This window comes from Parambassis ranga, chromosome 2 (assembly GCF_900634625.1).
Source record: "Parambassis ranga chromosome 2, fParRan2.1, whole genome shotgun sequence".
Taxonomy (NCBI): domain Eukaryota; kingdom Metazoa; phylum Chordata; class Actinopteri; family Ambassidae; genus Parambassis; species Parambassis ranga.
Window position 1 is genome coordinate 9,460,991 of NC_041023.1, and position 21,861 is coordinate 9,482,851.

Here is a 21,861-nt window from a genome sequence, read left to right on the forward strand (position 1 = left end):
TGAATGAGCTTAATGTCTTTCTTCTGCTATTTTCATAGTTTTATTACTTAATGACACTCATACTCATTATGAGTTTCACATTGAAACACACCATGCTTCTACTCTGACAGATATTCTTAATTACATAAACAATTTAATTGAATTAATCATCTTCTACTTTAACTGAAATGTATAATGCTGCTTAAATGATGTGATGTGACTCTATAAAAAGGCTGCTTTGAATTTTCCTGCTTTGGCGCAGAGGAACAAGCGGTCAACACAACACTGACATTTTATACCCCCCCTGTAAAGTCGAACTTGTTAGCAAACATTTGCTTATTTACACATCAAGCTGACATGAAGCAGCATTAGCATCAAGGTTTGCATTTCTGGCTGTGATGAGGTCCAGCATACACACACTCTCCTTCTAGCTTTGTTTTAAGCCTCTACAGGCTTCTAATGGATGAATTACTTTCTGCCTCTTTTAACTAAATTCACCACTGTGTCTGTATCAGACGATGGCCTTTCTATGGGTCTAAAGAATGTATAAGAAATATCTGATGTCTATCAAACGCTGAAGAATGTGTGTGTCCTGTATTTTTCTCTATTTAAATAAGAAAACTGAAAACCAAATATATCTGCACTGATTTAAAATTTTAAGAAACTGAAGGACCTTTTCAATAATGTACCCATGCATGCTCATTAGACTTTGAATGATAAGAGGGAGTCGTGCCTGGCCTCTGAAGGCTCCGAAAAGAAGAAAAAAAAATGAGAATGCCTGAAATATATTGGGTAGTTTGCAGAATGGCGATTTATCAGTAGGATTTTAATACCCTCTGTTTCCGTCAGGTTTCTCTGAGTCCAGGACTCTAAGACTCTAAGACAATAGAACAGTCCTTTGGTGGGATTTGATGTCCCAACGCTTAAGAAATAACATTAACTGACAGACAGTAATTGGTGGGATACTTCTATCCAACATGTCCACCTGTGGCTTCTACCACATAGATTTCTTTGTTGATTTCTGGGAGCTTGACCGTGTTGTTCATGATAAATATCCCATTGTCAATGTACAGTGTCTAATGAAGCATAAGTACTTCTGCTTCTAAACTTTCGGCTCTACCTATAATGTGGAACGGCCACTTCCTCCAAAGAACCAGCATCTAGTGCATTCTATATATTTTCATCCCAGGACAAAAAAAAAGACAAAGAGCTCAGTTTTGCTCCAGGTATTGGAAAACAGCCAGACCACCACTGCAAATCTGACCAAAGCAAACTTATCTCCTCAGCAATCTTAAGCCCATCCTGGGGCCCTGCAGAGCTTGGTTTTGCTAGCCTCTGTGATGCTAATTGTATATACACAGACACACACACACACAGAAGCAGAAGCTCCTCCCCGGCTCCAGACAGAGGAAACCTGATGCCTTTAAAAGCCAATAAAAGCATAATGGAATCTAGAAACCCGAGCATCTCAGTCCATCACATCACAGCATGAGGTGGAGCTGAAACGCTATACGTACCTCCTGAAAATGAAATTGACTTGAAGTTGTTTGGAGCCTGCACAGACAGACTGAGGATATTGGCTAAAGAAAGTGGAAGGCTGAGAGTGTGTGTGTGTGTGTGTGTGTACTTCATGGTTTGTGTGCAAATGTGTGTGTGAGAGAGAGAGAAAAAAGTGTGTGTGAAGGCCTGGTGATGTCAAACCCTGAAAGTGCAGAAAAATACTGAAAAGACGTCTGAGTGTGAGCATGGTGAGAATGTGTGTGTCTGTGTGTGCGCTGTATTCCAAGGATCAGTTTTACAATGAAGGCCGTTGCTATAGGCAACCTTTGCCTTTCACAGAAATTCCTGTCTCCCAGTGAAAAGCTACCAGACACACACATATAAGCACACACACTCTCACACACATATAAGAGCTCTAACTACATAAGCAAAGGTGTTATGTAACGTCAAATAAACAACCTAAAAACAACATCAAAACTGCCTGCTCCTCCGGCTCCCCCCTCGCTCTGTGCCTCCCCTCTCTGCCTCCCTTTGGCTCCACAAACTCTGTGCCAGTATATCCCTGTCCTCGCCCCAGTTTTCTTTCATCTTAAACTCCATTTCTTATCTCCAGGCTAGCCCTTTAAATTCAGCGTGACTCCAAAAAACACACACGGATACTTAAATAAACACACCCCACCCCCAAGGCGGGCACCAGAGTCCACCCCAGGGGCCCCATTTACAAGTTCCCAGCACACACACACACACAACAACCTCCAGGACTAGCTACAGACCCCGGTCCCCAGTTTGTCTTTAAATGTGCATCATCTCATCTATGTTTATCCTAACTGTAATATATAATCACCCTCTGTGCTGCGACATGTTTAATTTACGAGCAAATATTATAAGTGTGAATTCATGGTATGGCGGGCAGTAGTACGTCACTGCATGCAATTATAGTGTGCGTATCTGAATGGGTATAATCACAGGTTTTGTTTGTGGTGCATGCACATACAGACACAAATGCCTTTTTAGGCCTCCATGTGTGTGTGTATGTGTGTGTTTTACGTGATTTTGGGGAAGTTGAATAAAGCCAGCTCTGCATTTTGCCTCTGTTTCGGGAGCTATAAACAGCTGTACTTTCAGTCTGCACCACATAGCTAACTAACCACAACGAGACACGACGAGCTCTCCTCCACCGCATGCATAACCTAGGGCCAAAATCATCTGTATGTTGCCCTCAATTTTCTTCCACCACTGCATTTTGTTCCCATTCGTTATAAAAGGAAACTGTAAGATGACAGCCGTACACAGTCAGATCTGCGCAGTGAATGCAATCCTGGTTTTTGGCAATGCATGAAGCAGTGCCATTGTAGGAGATTCATGCCAGTTGGACTCAATTTAAAACAATCTGGGCACTTGGAATATATAATTATCTATACTTCAGTAGGAAGAGAAGGAGACGACGGAGACAACACAGAAAAGCAAGAAGAAGAATCAGTTGTAATGCCATGTTTTCACACAGTGAACACAGGTATGTCCTCTGAGGCAGTGACTCAGGTAGAAACCTGATCTGAAGCTGACATCACGCTCTGCTCTATAAATTTGATCGTATAGCCTCTCTGTGATGTGGTGTGTGTGTGTGTGTGTGTGTGTCAGCTCATTTTACAGCTACTGAGCCTGGATTTTATACCTGAGCTGACAATTCTGCGGTTTTACTGATGTTCCACAGGAGCTAATCTGTTCCAGATTTTAATTTGGGTCTAAAGCAAAGACAAAAAAAATGTTTGAGACTAAAGCAGCAAACTGAGGATGAGGAGGTGTATGTATGCATGCAGGATATGTGCAGACACACAGCATCCTTCACTATGTCACTATGTTTTTATGCTTTGTTATCCAAAAAAGCAACAAGCTTACTGTAAACGGGCAAAGAGCCAAGAGTCATCATTACAAAATCATTAATATGCTGCTTACATGATTTGGAATATTCAGAATAACAGTGTATTATGAGTGCGGGAGGGAAAAAGATCAAGATGTGTGTGTGTGTTTTGCAGGGATGTACACTATCTCTACACACACGATTAGCTGGCAGGATGCGCGTGACCCAGAGATGAGTTTCTGGCACTTTCTCTGGCTGGTCCAGTTCAGTTTGGAGATCCCCTTTAGGCTAGCAGTACAGATAGAGAGCTTCATTGTGATTGACTTCAAATGCATTCCTCAGAAACCCGAGAGGCTGCTACTGCAACTGCACAATGCCTGGCACAAACACACACACACACATGCAGAAGCATTTTAACCTTCTGATACAATACACTGCAATTGCTGCACTGCTTTAGAGAAATTATTGTTAATCGTGCTTTTTAATATGTGAGATTTTATCGGAGGGAATGTTCTCGACTGCTGCAGCATCTCTAAGCTCTCAAACTGTGAAGAATAATTTGAATACTCCCTCTGCTTGCTGGCACCATCTGTGAGTCCCACAGACTCTTTCTGTCCCTTCATTTACTGCAGCCACAGCGTTGGAAGAGAATAGGGGAACAGAAACACAGTGAAAGACGGCGAGGTCGTGTCTGCTTTTCACACCACACTTTGCAACTTTAAAAAAAAAATCCTCATTTTTTAAAGACACTGCAGAATTTGCATAATAAAATTACAGTCTAAAGGGGGTGTTGCATGTATGTATGTTTGGTGCATTTCTGTCCTCTTTACTCCCACCAGGTCCTCACTTGTAGCAAAGAAAACATGCACAGTGTAGAAGCAGAGTAAGAAACCATTATGTACAGACTAGTCATTTTGTATTGTCATACAAAGCATGTCAAAAGTTGATCCACTACTCCACCAAGAAGTGACTAATGCACATTTGACTTGCCCACTTGTTGGACAGACAAACTGCTACGTTGACTCACAAGCCCTATCTACGTACTGAAAACTGAACAGCATTGGTGTGCAGCTGTGCATGTGTGCGTCAGCATGGCAGTATAATTGAGGCCTCACATTGTCTCCAATCATGGCGCCTTGGATGATTCAGATAATCATATGTTCAACACACCATCCAATCATGTATGTAGATGACATATCACTAAAGTGGTCAAAATAAATATGTGGCTTTCTATCCTCTATCACACCACCTGCTACCTTCAGCAGTCTCCATCTACCTCCTAAGCCTCCTCTTACTGTACATTAGCAATTAGATGTGTGCGAGTCTCGGTGTGTTTGTGTCCACTAATGGTGTGTATTTCAGGATCCACTTACATGGCATTGAGTGTCGAGCATGCTCGTCTTTGCTCCAGAACCTCACTTGAGCAGAGCCACGTCCCAAAAACTAAATGTGCATTCTTGTTGCGATGAATGTTTTAAAGCACGATGTGGGTGTCCTGCCTCAACTGCTGGATGTCAGACTTGTCAAACAGGCACTTACACACAGCATGACAGGTCTGGGATGGAAAAAAACAATAATCATCTGGCAGAAAGTTGAGCCCTAGATCGGCCTTAAAATGAGGTGAAGTGATGGTTCTGAGCCACGTTTCAAACCTCCCTGCAGTTTAATTCACCGTAGGTGGACGGCCCACGCTCCGTAAAGCAGCTGCTGATTCACGGCTGTCTCTGTCTGCTCCTTTCCAGAGCAGTCTGACCCACACTGATAAGAGCTGCAGAGTTTTTGCCATGCTGTTGCACTCACAGGAAACCATCTCTCCACCTGGAAAGGGTCAGACTACTTGGCCCTCTTTCTGCTTGCACACTTACAGGAAATCTGCCGCCTGTTTACTGTTTGTATTGTTCCACGCCCGTCTTTTCTTTCCGGAGTGGATCCCCAGCCCCGTCAGCAATGACCTCTAATCTCCCTCCATCTCCTGCCCCGTCTGACTCCCCACCCTCTTCTACTAGCTGGGCAGGCAGCCAACACGGGCGCTAACACACTGACAAGAAGATGTGAGAGAGATAGAGGGCAGACAGTGTGTGTGTGTGTGTGTGTGTGAGACTAGGTTACCAGGTGATGGCCTGGTTAAGACACCTGCCACCTTCAGCAGAGATTAGCACAGAATGCCTGTGCACAGTCACGCTGCTCACACATTCAGCAGTGCTTATCACACACACAGACACACACACACAGACGGTCGAATGTCAAGACAGTATCTTGTAGCGATGACGTCAGGTGTGCTCCTGTGGACCTTAAAACGGCTACCACCTGCACGCTACAGTCTGGAGGGTCAAAGAAATCTTGTCTCGGTCAATGCAGGTAATTTAAAATGCTTTCAGACACACGGTGAGACAAAAATTTGACCCATTCCTCACCCTGTATGCAGTTACCTGACACCTTGCAGGTTAATTTTGACACAAGATGCACAAAGTCAGCCTCAATACAATACTTTCTAAATCTACACTGCTATGTGAAATATTAGCAGTTGGTTTATTAGGAAAGACAGCTGATTAAACAGACAATTCATCTCTTATAACCGGCATCCCACTATAAATATATCATGTCAACTTACACCCCTCGCTGTCTGCCATCATCTGTCGCCGCCTTCCTACTTTCAGTCTGCCCACCGGCATGCTTATATGATTGAGATTTTTCTTCGTCTGCTTCAGGCAGATCATGTGTTTACTATATTGTACTGTACATGCATCTGTTTCTGCTTCTTCTTCGTCTTTTTGTTTTTAATATTCGTGCCTGAGACCGTGCTGCATGGCACTACCTGACAAATGAGGTTTTCTTTGGTGACTAGTGACTCACAGATGCATCAATGTTTCTGTAGTGCCTCTATATTTGAAACTGAAATTAATACAACTGGACAATAACATGATCTAATTAGTGCCTTTAAACAAGAGAAAAGCAAGATAGTATTTTTCTACATTTCTCAGCCATCACAATATCTTTCAACTACATTCACTTACTGTCAGGCCTTCAGTGTCTGTGACAGATGTCTCCTGCAAATTACTCACTAATTTCTGCCCCCTGTGGCCCCCTTTTTTTTTTGCTAAGCCAAGTTGAACAGCTCGGAATTTAAAAGTTAAATTATCATTTGGCGTCAAGAGATTCTTTACAGTAACAGCTGCAGCAGGGGGTCATGGGGAGGCATCACTTTTTGTTTGCAAGAAGGAACCCGCTGAGCAATTCTACACTTATTAACTGTTAGAAAAGATGGGAAGTGCCTCTTGGATAACATCAGAGTGCATCGGGATCATTAAAAATAAAGTATGTTAGATGTCAGTATTTAGACTAATTTGTAGTATAAAACACCATTTCTGACATTTGTAGCTGTTAATCTTATTTTAAAAATGCAATAATGATGCTGCACTGTCAGTAGTGCCGTGTGGGAAGGACGACGGTCCCCTGCCAAACACATTTCTGATCTTTTCCTACATGTTTGTCCCAGTTTTTTCACACACTCACCCTCACTGTGACCAATAAATGCGAAAACTATAAACACATCCATGTACAGTAGCCAAGAAATGAGTGAAAACACTTTTTCTCCCTCTGCTATTTTTAGTTCTTTCTGCCGATCAGGTTCCTGATGGCGCTTTGCTGTGGCTGATCCAAATTGCAGCCACGCTGGCCGCATTCATTGCCTGTACAAAACCTGTGGGAGGATGGCATTACATCGGCTCTAGTTTGTTATTCCAGCTTGCTAGGGCCCTAAAGCTGTCTCGGTGCTGAACCCAACCACAGCTGAAAAGCATCCAAGCACTAATATTATCTTTCTAATATTATCTTTCTCTGCTGAGTTATAAGGACAAAGATGATCTAAGTGATGAATGCCCTTATGGAAAGTCATGCATTTGCTAAATATGGTGCACGGTGCAGTGAATGGCTTGGTCACAGCGCTGCAGGGACAGGAGAACAGGTGCACTGTGGAGGAAAATGTGGATCACTGAATGGCAATTTAAATCCATTTTCATGCACAGGCCTCCAGTATTTATCTCTTATATCTGTCCAAAAAAACAATAGACCCAAACCAATTTATGGCGACACTCAGTGTTCTGTCAAATGCGTTCATTGTTGGCTTGACAGTTAATCCTCATTAGGTGGAGGCCTGCCTGCCTTCCCTCTGTTATACAATTGATTATGGAAGTGTTCAAATAGAGAAGCTGGAGTATTAAACATCTGATAAATGTAATAGACTCTGTTCCCATTGCATCAATCCTTTCTCTCAGCTTCTGTTATTGCTGTTCATACACAGGCTTCAAATTGTCTGAATTATGTGTAATGGCTTCACTATTTGTGGTTCACTCTCTCAGCTGCATCACAACCAATACCTCTAATGCACACACATAATTATATTCATGGCGAGTTTTATTTTGAAGTCAGAGATGAGCATTAACCACTGCTGGTTTTTTCTAATGTGTATTTTAAATTTGTATTTTTGCACAGGAAGTGAGCTGCAGTGTAGAGAGCTGCAGCTGACCTCCATCTCCACAGCAGGGTAACCGAGTTGTTTTACTGTGTCCTGCTGCTGCTGCTGTGTGGAAAACTAGTCCATTCAATTCTTCATTATAACAGCTTGTGTTTGTTTGGCTGCACTGTAAACAGATACACCCAGTCTGACATCAACATGTGTAATGGCTATGTTGCTCTACCGCTGCGAGAGGCCTGCATTTCTTGTCTGTTCGGTTCTATCCGGCTGTGTCTCAGCAGGCCAGCAACAGTCCACCACTGCAGGTGGACTCCTTTGTGATGGAAATATTACTTTTATATCCTTAATAGAGCAAAGTTTTGCGGTTTGGTGGGGATAAGGTGACCAAACTACTTGGTAAGGTTTAGGAAAAAAACAATCAGTTTGTATCAAAGGACACAATTTCACAACACTCACAAGGGAGTCCTCACCATTTGTTACCATAGTAACAAATCCCAGCAGAGACAACTCCAGGTCATCTATGTGGCTTCCTGTTTTCTCTTTAAACATTGTAGATAATGACCCCTCCTTGTCTGGGATGAAGTGATTTTACATTACTGTATCGCTACTTTTACTTATTAAAAGGTATTTTCCCATCCCTCTCCTGTTAAGCTGCAGTTTCGCAAACCGCCTAGAACTAAATGTTAAGGATTTAAATAAAGTACTTTTACATTTGAAAAGAAATATTCCGTTTGAAGACGATCAGCTGAGCAGTGTTTCAGGTCCTCTGAGGCAGAGTGCCTTCAACTTGTAAGGTCGCCGTTTCTCCCACCAAACAAGCCGCCGACACCGAAGCTCAGAACAGGTCACATGACTGCATAGTGACACATCAGCCGGTCTGAGAACCGTGTAATGGACTGGAGCTGTGAGACTGTCACACATACAAACAATCACTAATGCACAGATCTAGCAGGGGAGCGGTATGATGGGAGGAGGGGTGATGCACTCTGAGACAGAGAGGCACAGAGATGTATATCTGTATGTAGGACCCAGCTGTTACAGTAATCTGACAATCCACACACAGGATTAAAGACCACATCTCAAGGCTGACACACACGCACGTATATGGCCTCTCTGTGTGGAATCCTCTTCTATTATATATGACCTTATGAAACATGCATCTCTGAGTGAGAGTGTGAGTGTGTGTCACTGTCTTGCTGCCAGAAATGCCTTGAGACTCTGACACAACTGCTGCTCCCACACTCAACAATACACCGCAGTGTATTTGTCGCGTTTATGCGTGTGTGTTAGAAGCTTTGTCTGTGATGTTCAGGGCGTGTGTTTGTCGATGAGTGTATTGATGTTTGGTCGGAGGAACGATGCAGTTAGAAATGAATGCTGGTGCTGCTGCTGCTGCTGCTGCTGCTGGTTGGCTGGTGGGTCAATGACTACGTTTTTGTGGCTGCTTCTGTGAAGTGCTGGCCGGGTTGAATGCCGATTTATACGTGTATATGTGTGTGTGTGTGTGTGTGATTACAGCCCCAGCTCAATGGGCCTATTTCTGCAGGGCCAGTGGGAGGGCGTGGCGCCTGTGGCTGAAACTTTTCTCGTGTTTCTAAGGAACTTTTCAAAAGGGCTCAGAAATGCGGCTGCATGTGAGAGAGAGCGCCCTGCAGACCATGATGCCTTTGTGTAGCTGAGAGTGAGAGAAGGGGCACTCAAAGTACACACAGTAATCAATGGTCTCTTCTCAGACCCAAATCGAAAACTTCACCACACACACATGTGCACACTGAAGATGATGGGAATCACATTTCTGCCAATATACAGTGATGGGAATCACAAGACAACATCTGTGTGTGTTCATCTGATTGCAGCGTGTGTAATCAGACTAATGACTGTCACGCAACTAAACAAACCCCAAGGAGGGAATGACAGAGAGAAGGAGGAGAAAAAAAATCAATCCATAAACGGCAGAGATTCAGGGAGGAAAGTTAGCAATGGAGAGTGGAGAGGAGAAAAACAGTAGCAGGGAATGATGGGATGGACAGAGCCGGCGGCAGGGGAACAAAGGAGACTGTTTTTGTCTTTGATGCAGATGCAGGGGAGAAAAATCCAATCAGCTCTGTGTAATTCAATCTAGAATGGAAAGATGCACCTTTGCAAATGTGCATGTGTGTGTGGAGGGCATGATGAGTATTATTATCACACCTTCTCTCAAACACACACGGAGGAGGTAAACAAATTGCTGCTCGGAGGGCATCCCGAGCAGCTGACCTTGCTTCACGTTCTTGGCTGCCTCCCATTGGTTGACCGGCTTTGGCGAGCTGACAGCCACTCGAGTCTTGGAGCAACGTCTAGCCAACGTCTGCAGGCCAAGCGGCTGTCAGCGCAGCCAGATAGACGATTGATTCTTCATGTATCATATCAGGCCTTGATATCGAATACTAATTAAGCAGGTTGTGAGATCTGGCGGCGGAGTGAACTCGAGATAAGTCGAGAGCAGCATACGGTCTCTGTGCAGACTCAACGCATGTGACCTAATCAGATATTTATCATGAGGTACTGATTAAGTCAGACGAATCAATGTCAGGAGACTTTAACAAAAACCAAGGATTTGCTCCATCCTGACTCTTTCAATGAATGGACACTGTGTTCTCCCAGCAGATGTTTCTTTTATATTTTGCATCATCTGATATGATTGAATTTAGCAAACCCTGCAGGGCTGTGGTTCCCACGATGTCAGGACCTCCTCTTGCTGCCCGGCCTTTATACTAGAAAACATTTTTATCCTTTAGTTTACAGACATTTCAGTTAATAGGAAATGTAACTGAGACTAATTGATCATTCCAGCTATCACTAGTTTTATCTGTAAATATAGATGTGTCATTTTGGGCAGCGTTGCTAATTGACTTTTTGTGTTTTCTGGAAGTCTTTGTGCTAAGCTAGGCTACATTCTGAACTCTATTCGGTCTCACTCACGGAGAAAAAGCTGCATGCTTTCTACAAAAGGTCGAATTATTTCTTTAAAAAGACTGGAACAAAAAGGAGTCACTGCCTCGTGTTATATTTAGCAACATTAACACGTGCATGCAGCTGTAACCAGATAATTAACGAGTAAAACATGCAGTAAAAGGAGTTCCTCTCTGTCATTCAGACAGTGTTATCTCCCCTCAGCCTCTGTGGAATCCCCCACCAGCTCCAGGTGAGAGTGCGTTCATTCATTTCTTTTTATAGTTTAACGTGGCTTCATTTCTCTGTAAGCAACATTACTCACTGACTAATTAATTAAGTGGAGGATTTAAGTAACTAATGGCTTGACAATGGTTGTCTAACACTCAGATTAGCTCCACGGAGCTTGGTGTAACAATAGTGATCACTAATGGTTTGGTTCAATGGGTTCCTGTTTAATTAGAAAATGGCAAAGTGGGCAGTGTCCGTGAACCCCAGTGGAACTGGAGGACAGGTAGGGAAATATGTGGGTTATGATACGATCTTGCTCTTGCAGCCCTCCTCTCTTGTCTCGGTGTAATCCTGTCCAGGTTGTTCTCTCCATTCAATCCGTCTCAGCTGCTATAAGCTCTTTACAGGGCAGCCTTAACCACCAGTCTCTCTCTCTCGCTCTCTTTCTTTTTTTGCTGCTACCAGGACACCGATCCACCACAATCCATCTCCCTTTCATTTCCTCGATTTTCATCCTCGTCAGCTTTTCTGCTCTTTCATCATTTCACTCCACCTAAAGCCAGTCCTTCCCTATTCTTCCCCCCTATTTTCTGATGAGCTCCTCATAGCCTTTTCACCACTTCTACATATTAACAAATTAGATTCCTTGCCTCACCCCCCCTCCTCCTCTACACATCTGCTGCATTTTGTTCCCCTCCCCAATCTGCTTCTCTTTTAGCTCCCGGTGCACTTCAGCCACCACCCCATCCTTTCATATCACTTTTGTCTGCGATTGCCTCTGACCTCATTCCCCTTTCATTTTCTTCAAATCTCCTCTGCCACCACAGCTGCTTGGTATCTAATCGCTTCTGTGGCCACACCTCGCAGCTTTGTTTAATTTCTTCAGGGTGTGTTGAACCACCAACATTTCCCCATGTGTTATTAGGCGTTCAGATACAATTTAGGTTCAGCGCTGACTTTGCCAAATGGGTTAAGACACAGTTAGTATTGGGTATTGAACATCCACAAATAAGGAGAGAAAACAAGCTTTCGCCTCTAATGGGCATGGCCTCAGATGATGACACATACAAGGTGTGGTACACCTTGTATGCAGACATTTGCACAGAGCTCCCATCTAATGATAAAAAATTACATCATACACACACTCCGACTTGTGTACCTGTGTACCCACAAAGCAGTTCTGTGTCCAACATCTCCTCCAAGCAGAGGCTTATAATAAGAATGACTACACATCCCTAGAATCCACAGCTGTCCACGTCCACAAGGGAGCATAAGCCCAGCCTAAGACACCACTACAACCACACCAGACGTGGGTTGGTTTAAATAAACCTTATGTTCTTTAGCATAATATTTCTTCTTCTTTTCTATCTAAGTTAATTATCTGGCAACCAGCCGTGTGTATTAAACAGGAATAAATAATAAATAACTTAAGATTAAAAAGTGCCGAGTTCAGACCCAGCTAAACACAGCTCCAGATTAGGGGGTGACTGTTTTTAAAAACGAATTAATGTCTTAAAGACAGCGACCTCCTCCTCTTCTTTCTTCTCTTGCTGTGTGTGTTTCAGTGTCGTGTGACCTGTCAGTCAGTGTTGTGTATTTGCCTCAGTCATATCATGTACTCATGTCACACAGACATCCCACTCAGTCCAACAGGGGAAACAATTATCACGTCACACACAGCTACATAAACAATACGCTCACACACAAGCACGCACCCTCTCAGTGTCAGTCAACCTTTCAGACCTGAGTCTCTGTTGGCCAAGATTAGTGTTAATCCACAACTGTTGGAATGAAAGATTAAGAATGAATCACCTGCTGCTGCAAAACGTGTGTGTGTGTTTGTGTGCACATGAAGGTGTTTATACAGATGCCCTATGGGAAAGAAACCTGCTGCAACCACAAAGCAATATTACAGAATGCCTAACCTCCAAGCCACACACACACACAGATTCACTTCTTCATACACACACAGCTCATTAGCTTCAGTAGCTCGTTCAAACTGCAAACGCCTTTGAAAGAGCCCTTTAAAGAACTGGGGTTCAAAGGTTTACTTCAGAGGGTCCACACACACAAACACACACACAGCAGGTTTCAGTGTCTGTGTTTAATTGGATCGATGTTCTTCCCTCATGGCTCGCCGATAATTGAGGGGACGTGAGTAACATGTGGGAAGGCTTTTGTTACTAAGTTCCTGTTTATTAAGACAAGCAGAATAAACGAGGAGCTCTGCAGCAACAGAAGGAAGCCGGCTGGTAGGTGGAGGGTGCAGAGACGGATGGATGGATAGAGAGAAGGAAAAACGTTGCAGCAATGAGCTCCTGACCTCGTTCGCTCCTCTGTCGGGACGTTGGGCTAAATAATTCAAACGCACACATACACAGTCACATGCCTTTCGCACACAGTATTTCTCATTCGCACAAGCGTCTTGCCTGTGCTCCCTTCATGGCCATCTCCCCTGCTTTTTCACGGGTAAACACACACACACACACCTATAAAAACCCCCTTTTGTGCACCACTCAGGAAGCTCCCTCTTGATTTGAAGCCTGAGAGCCGGACCTATAAATACTCGCTTCCTGTGTCCATGCAATAACCTCATGACCAGTTGAACACACAAACACACTCACAGGTTGTACACACATCTGTATGCAAACAAGGCGATCCCTGACACGGTGTGAATTTTTAATGAAATTGTGCTGAAATACTACATCATGAAAACCAAATCAATAAGAGGCAACAATTAGATCTGACTGAATTAATTTAAAAAATAAACACCGTAATTAATACGTGTGCCTTTATGAAGAACTTGCATCACAAATTATGTAGCTTATATAGATGCAGCTTAAAACTGACAGGATCTTCGCTTGAAAATAGAAGCTGTGACGCTGACTAATTAAAAACGAGATGAAATGACAGATTGGATGCATTTCATATGGATGCACGCGCCATGTAAAACAAGTGTTTCAATGTATTTCACACGTCTTCTCACTAATCTGAGCTTCACCTTGCAGCATGACGATTAAGGTTTCACAAATTAATGTATTATCGAACATGTCTGTGGATGCTCTCATTCATCCAGGTCATAGTCATGTCCAAGAGTTGCCTCGATTTAAACTCTTGGACATATTATCGGACAGCAAGCCATTAACATTTCATGCATATAAAACGAGAGAAAGCTCGAGCTTCATGTTTTCCTATAGGGCCTTTAGAGACACAGAGTCCCCTGGGAAGATGCGCGTTATATTTTCCACAGTGTCTTCATTTACTCTCTGCTACTATTCAGTACAAAACAACGGACAGCCAGAGGAACAGGGATGACATTGTCAATTTAGGATGCAAGTTTCAGCCAATGACTTACAGCTGAGGAAAGAGGCGGATAACAGATCTGGTGTCATCATCCATCAGACTGTGAAGGAGAAGATGTAGCAGTGGGAGCACACACAAAAGGTGCAGGCCGCTCTAAAACTGCCCATCAGTTCCTGTAGAGGAACCCACTGAGATAACCAATCTCTTAAATGCCTGCCACCAGGGTGCCCCATATGTTTGGCAATTTTTGACATAAATAAGAATGAATAATTAACGGACTATCGTCACTGCTGCAATAAATGGTTGCATTCATAATGAATTAATTAGTAGATTATTTTCCTCAATTAATCATATAGTCAGAAAACCAGCCAACAGCAAAATACCAATAGGTTCCACGAGAAGGTTAAGTTAGATACGAGCCACAAGCTGAAGACCACCAATTAAAATCTTCAAAAGCAGCTGGTAAGCAGGGAGGCTGGAGTGAAAATCCATGATTCATTCTCAAATGACGGATGAGTCAGTCAGTCTTAGACTAGGCAAAGATGTTTTGTTGGCTGTAAACTTGCTGACTAAAGTGACCATCAGACAGACACACAGGCCAACAGATGGAGAGGGTGGTGGAGGGAGTCGTGTGTTGGAGGTCAGACGGAGGCCAGCATCACAGAGACGATACTCAGGGTCCAGTCGGGAGTGTGAACCTATCGTGGCCTTGGCCCACTCTTATCAGCGGCCTGCCACGAAATACACATTCCAGCCGCCCCATTGGACAGGTCTGCATGACCCCACCCCATCCGGCCCTTCATTAATGTCATTAACTTGTTACAGAAACATGAGAGGGAAGATGCATGTATAAATAATATGACTGAATAGTGAAAATATTATCTCGGTGTATAGTTAATATGCTGCTGGAAGGCATCTATGTTGAAAACACACACACACATACACACACAAAGGTTTGTTGGTGGGAAGGAGGCGCCCTGTTTCTGGGGGTTTTATTTATAGCGAAAGCTCTAACACAGAGAGATCCCAGAATGCTTTGTGGGTTTGGGAAGCGGTACTGCGTTTACGCTCTCTAATTTAGAGTCCTGTAATAGCACAAACACACATATACACACACTACCCTACTGTAAAAAGGTGATAGATAACTGCTGTCTCTCCATCTTGTTTTTTTTTTAATTCATTGTAGTGGAAAGAAAGAACTGAGGAGAACCAGGAGAAGGGAGGAAAATGAAAAGCTGTAACTGAAAGGAGCAACAAGAAAACAGACAGAATGAAAGGGAGGAAAAGAGGTAAGGGAGGAGGGCATGGAAAGGAGGGAGAGGCGATAAAGCTATGACAGCGGCAGCCATGCTGGTTGTCATGGTGACGGCCGTGGAGAGCAGGTAGAGCACGGTCTCCTGGGAATGAGCAGTGCACGCCTCCCTCCCCCACCCTACCTCCCTTTGCCTCTCTCGCTCTCTCTCACTCCCGACATCCCTCCATCCTGGCTCTGTCTGTGTCCCTCCATCTCCTGGCCTCGCTCCATCCCCTTACTGTCATCCCCATCATCCAGCTCTCACCCCCCCTCCCCCCACACCCCCAGCCTTTCTCCATGTCCCAGTATCGCCCATCTTCTTTCTTTCACTTGCCTCCCACTCTGTTCGCTTCCCTCACTCTACTGACTACTTCTGTCATCATCCTCCTTTGAATGCTCAGTGCTCGATTTGTTTCCCTTCTCTTTCCTCCTGCTATCTAACATCCCCATCTTGCCATTAGCTCAACTCTTTTTCCATCCTTACCTCTCTCTCCATTTTGTGCCCTCCTTCCTCATTATCTCTTGGTCTGTACACCTCCCTTTTTTCCATTCTTCTCCCTCCCGCCCTGCTCTTGTCTCTATATTCATCTAAACCCCCACTCCAGAGAATATGTATGCAAGTATGTCTGCGCAGCACTGCCCAATTACTGCAAGTGAGCCTGTGTGTGTGTGTGCATGTGTATAGTACCTAGCGGTGTTTCTAGCCTGTTTTGACCTACCTAAAGCACCTCCAGCGTTCTCCGTCTCCCTCTGACTCACTGAATCAACAAAATTGCTGCACACCACCATGAGTATTCACAACCACGGTGCGGGTGTGTGTTTATGTGTATGATAATCAGGGCTACAATGTTAATGTGAATCAGTGAATATACGTGAGCAGGCTTGTCTGTGTGTGTGTAAACTGGTCATAAAAGTTTTCAGCTGGATGAAATCAGGCTATAACTGCGTATTTTTAATACATGGAGTTACTCGGAACACATTCCACTGGGAAAGTTTAGTGTTGCACAATGTGGGGCCACTATCTAAAGTGTGTGTAGGCAGCGTGAACAGAGACAGAGCTGACACATCAGCCAGTGCATAAGAAATAACCAAAGAGAAATAACATCAACAAGTAGAACAAACAAAAGAGGAAACGCAACTCTCCCTCTGCGCTGTCACCAGGTAGTGGTGTTCACTTTTTCACTCTTATGTTTATCTTGTAGAACTCCAGTGCTGCCAACATCCAGTACATCATTTAGTCATACATTCACTGTGTGTGAATTAATCATGTCACACCGTCTTAAAGGACACAAATACAAGGGAACTATTCCATATAAGAGACAGGACAGCCAGCACTCTATGTCTATAACTCCTTATGTTTAGCAGAGCTCACAGTATGACGCCAGTTAGGCGACCTGAAGGCTTTAAAATGGTATATATTCACACCAATTAAGACGATATGCTCAGGGGCTTCACTTTGACTCCGTTAGAAGATGAGCTGCAGCGTTTTAAATCATCTGTAGATCGGCTACAGATAAGGATCTAGCTTTGAATTCATTTTCTTAGCACTATATCGAGTTGCCTTCCTTCATGTCCTCACAGAAGCTAGGTGTTAAGAGTAGCAATGAGTGGACTGTGGGCTATTTTTTGCCCTGAGTTTTCACATCTTAGGCTATATATACGGGCTGCCCTCATTCAAATGCAGCCTTACAGAAAGAGCAGGAGACACTATTCAGAGGTGACACACGTGCTAATGAATAAATAGCTTTTCCACTCATATGATGTTGTGCACAAATCTTTATTATACAAATTCAGACAAGGTCAGAAGTGCCATCTAATCTATTAGTGTTTAGAGGTTAAAGCTCCCAGACAAGGCTGCAGAGCTCTCTCGCTGCACCAGTGACAGCTTCTATTTTATCCTCATTTAAACTGAGATGGTTTTGTTTACAGAGCTTTTAGTAAAACACCAGACTGAGCTGCTGAGTCTCCCCTTATTGTGTCAGCTCAGAGGAGGACGTATTAAAATAATACATATTGTTAAGGCAGGTTTCTCCATCACCACATGCTGTTATCACTTTAATGGGAAATTCCACTCCCTCTGAGCTGAATCAAACACTGAAACTCCCTCCAACAGAAAGGGAAACTAATTTCAGGCAAATCTACCAAGCGGGTCCATCCCATGTGATAACAAGTTGCTTTGAGATATGTGTGTGTAGCTCCCATTTGTGTGTGTAGACACACACATGGGAGAAAAGCTGGAGACGGGCAAATATTTTCCCACTGAAAGCTGTCCTTGTTCTCGCATGATGATGCCCATGCTCACCTCCAGACGTCTGCCCACTGAATGCAGCTCCGGATGTGAACCCTGATCCTTTTCATTTCCTCTGCACCCATCCTTTCACACACACACACCTGAAATACCTCCGTCACCCCTGCAGTGTTCTCTACCTGCCAGGATGTGTCTGTGTGAAGGGGGACTTTGTCCTCCAAGAGAGTGAGAAGGACCCACTTCCTGTGTCAAATTGCCTCTCACATTCCACACTCTCCCCCCCGATCTGCCTGACTCTGGCTATTTTTCCCCTCTTTCTTGATCCCTCTCTCTTTCTTCATCTCTCTATGGGGGGCTTTGTGTCTGCCATCAGACGCACAAAACACTGATTCATTCCACCAGTTAAATGTGATCCTCAAGAACACAACGCCTTTCCGCCAAACACAGACGCACCAATAACACACACTTTTCAAGAAGAGAGAGGGCTGGTGAGAGCAAGTTTTTGGCAGTGGATACTCTCTATTTTTGAGCCCACACACACACACACACACACACACACAGACAGATGGACAGTCAGGGCTCTCATGAAGGCGAACGGATGCACACACATACACACACACAAAAATGCCAATCCGTGGGACACAACAGATGTCTGTGGGAAAATCAGTCTCCCATGTAAAATATAGTGGTCCGGATATGATGTCACGGCTTCGACAACAGGAAATACCCACAGAGACGCGACACTGGGGATCACTCAGAACATGCACGACTCAAGTCATCTTGTTTCAAGCCAAAGGGTTATCTGAGGAAAGATCTTGTCAGCATGCGACCATTTGTCATGTGTGCGCCTTCAAGGCCTTGGTTTCTTTGAGGTCAGCAATTATTAGACCGATGACATGTGTGCCTATTCCAGCAACACCTGCACACAGCCTATAAGTGTGTGTGTGTGACACCTGCCTCCATCTGTACACTTTAAGACAGATTAGCTCAGCCAGAGGCCTAAGATCTTTGGCAAAGACCGCAACCAACTGACCTAGTCATAATCACTGTGTGTGATTAGCAGTGCAGCTTCACGGCTAAACAGAACTCCAATATGTTGACAATACAAATATTGTGGCCAAAGCCGGAAAACAATGGAAGCCAAGAAGACCACAGACCTCAAGGGGACACACTGAAACTTTCAGGTTCACCACACACCAACTGAGTTCTTGTCCACTAAATTACAGTACGAGTTCTGCATGGATGGATTATTTAGAGATCCTAAAAAGAACTTAAAAAAATGGGGCAGATTTAGACTTTAGTGTGGGAACGCTGAGCAGACAGTAATGTCTTTAAAGGGGTCTTTAAGTGTGTTTCTGGTAAATAAGCACTGCTTCCTCTGGCTTTAACGGGCTCTTGGAGCTCTGCACACAGAGTGATCACTGACAGACTGACAGAGCCATGAATGAAACTTGAAAACATGTGCACACAGGTTTTCTCCAGTGAAACACAGTGGAGGAGTACGCTGGATATTCTTGGTCTTTTTACGTTTAGAATCAGATCTGCGTTTTGATTATTTTTGGCACTTGCTTCATTTTCTCTCAATGATTCAGCGAGCTTCCTCCCTCCTCTTCCTCCACCTCCTCCTGCTGCGTATAGGATAAATCTGGATTAATCGGTAACGGAAGGTGTGGGCGTGCTATTGGAGGGGGGGGCGTGATGCACGGCGTGGACGGTTCCGGAGAGGAGAGAAGAGGAGGTGTGTGTGTGTGTGTGTTGAGAAAGAGGTGGTGAGATGGGGGGGCTCGCGCATTCCTAATCAGCTTCCCTTCTCGCGATTCCCGATGACATCATTCCATCCAAGTCATCCATAGCGCACCGCATCGCCGTTAACTTCCCCCGTTACCCCACCCACTTTTTGCCACAAGCTGCGCGCACACACACACACACACACACACCTCCGGTTATGACGGGAGGATGCCCCCCGGTTGGGTTCTGGCATCCGGACGATGAGTGTGTCGTTATGTGGCAATCAAAGGAGCGTACTTTTTTAAGATTGGACATCCAGCTATCCCCTCACACACACGGACCGTCCTACAGCGCGACTACCCGGTAATAAAGTCGTTAAAGCCGCAGTATGACTGGAGCCCCCAAATTAACGGCAGGATGTGAGGGGTGGCACAGACACCACAAACCGAGGCTTCGCGCTAAGACCCGTAATCAAGCTCAATTAGAGATAACCCGCTAATTACCGACACACACATTTCCTGACTCCGCGGGACACAGGCCACAGTAAACCCCGACACTGAGACACAAAGGCTAGTGTGTGTATGTGTGTGTGTGTCTGCGTGCGTAAAGGCGGGGGGTGGGGTGCACGGGAGTCGCCAGCCCCCCCTGACGGCAGTCGCGGACGACCAGTGAGGACTGATATGTAGGTCGTGTGCAGGGTTTCCTACCGATCACCGACCGTCACTGTCTCATTAATGATAGTGCAATGCACTCCATACGCACGCGCACTCACACGCAACATACCCAGACCTCCTGTGCGCACATGAGCTCCCCGGTTAACAAAGGATCAGAGGCTCGTGCTTACCGTGGCGGTGTGCGCCAGCAGCGCCGTAAACGCCAACAGCCAAGGCAGCTTCATGGTCAGGGTGCACGGGCACAGCCTCCCGGTGCCGCCGCTGCCTTCACGGGGTTCGGGGGAGGTGGATGGGTGGATGACAAAAGCCGCCGCCGCCGCCGCTGCTGCTACTGCTGCTGCCGCCTGCTCTCTCTCGGTAGTCTGTCCAACTTCAGAGCGCGCCGGCCGTCTGCGCGACCATCCGTCCTTCTAGTCGGGCTTTTAAATCCAAGGCTTCACGCGCTGCTGCTGCTGGTCCCGCTCAACAGGAAAGCAACCACGAGGCCTCTTCTTCCTCCTCTCTGTCTGTTTGTCCGAGTTTCTGTGCTGGAAACCAGATAATTTACTACCGGGAGACGCCAGACCTCGTCTCTCTCTTGCTCTCCTTCAGTACACACACAGCCTCTCTCTACCCCCTGTGTACACACACACACACACTCTCTCTCTCTCTCTCCTCCCCCTCTCCGTTGAGGGCAGGATGTTCCGTATGGCGTCGCTGCCTGGCCTGGGAGTTTGGCAGGAGGAGGGGTGTGTGTGTGTGTGTATGTGTGTGTGAGTGTGTGTGTGTTAAAGAGATTGAGGGGGGAATCTCCGCGAGCAAGGGCGAGGTTGCCCCCTGCAGCTTGGTTTGGCACGCGCAGCCCCAAAGCAGCGTTTAAACACACACACACACACACACACACACACACACACACACAGTGTAACCGCAGTGTGTTTGTGTCTGTCCTGCCTTTTGTGTGGCGCTCAGGTGTAAAAAAGTAGCCACGCCTTTAAATTGACAGCTTTTGCTGGTTAACCTGCGCTGTGATTGGCTGAATCACGGTGATCTCACACCTGCGCACACGTCACAATATTTAAATCTGCACCGTGCGTGTGTCGCCTAGCAACCAGCCGTGCATTTAGCTGTTAGTGCTCAGCAACTAGGGCGTAAAATGAATGGCTGTTAAAACAATCTGTATCTAAGAAGCGCCGCCTCACATCTGACGCTGCTACCTCAGGAAATCTGTCACCTTAGCTGCATTTAAATTGTCAGATCAGTTGAGAAAGCACATTTTAATTGATGCCCCTTCATCATCATGTGGTTCATCTGCAAACATGGATGCTTGGACCTGTCCAACATTGCCCAAAACACTGCACTCTCCATTAGATTTCCTTCTCTCCTGCAGAGCACCTTGCTACCATCTATTTATTCTCTCTCATTATGCAAATGTAAACATCTTCAACACCTGCAGACCATTAAGGTTTCCAGTGCTGTGTATGAATGTTAAAGACTGTCATCCGTTTCCTGGTTTTCCCTCTTTTAGTGCAAGACCTGCTGGTCAGGAGATGTTCTGCTCCGATTACCTAACCATCCCAACCACACCTCTTGTCAGATTCAATGAAAAAATGGCAATTTCCCCTGATTAAATTACATACTGACTGTTCACTTGTTGGCTGTGTA

The 21,861-nt window shown here is 45.0% G+C and overlaps 1 protein-coding gene across 1 annotated transcript in view; it reads right to left on the reverse strand.

Moving 5' to 3' along the window:
- The window catches only part of sdc3 (syndecan 3), a 28,056-nt gene extending 7,131 nt beyond the window's left edge, over nt 1-20,925 (reverse strand). Inside the window, exon 1 of the mRNA XM_028423939.1 lies at nt 20,391-20,925. Within this exon, the coding sequence (XP_028279740.1) occupies nt 20,391-20,444 (54 nt within the window). The 5' untranslated portion in view covers nt 20,445-20,925. The remainder of the gene's footprint in view (nt 1-20,390) is intronic.
- Between the last annotated feature and the right edge of the window lie 936 nt (nt 20,926-21,861).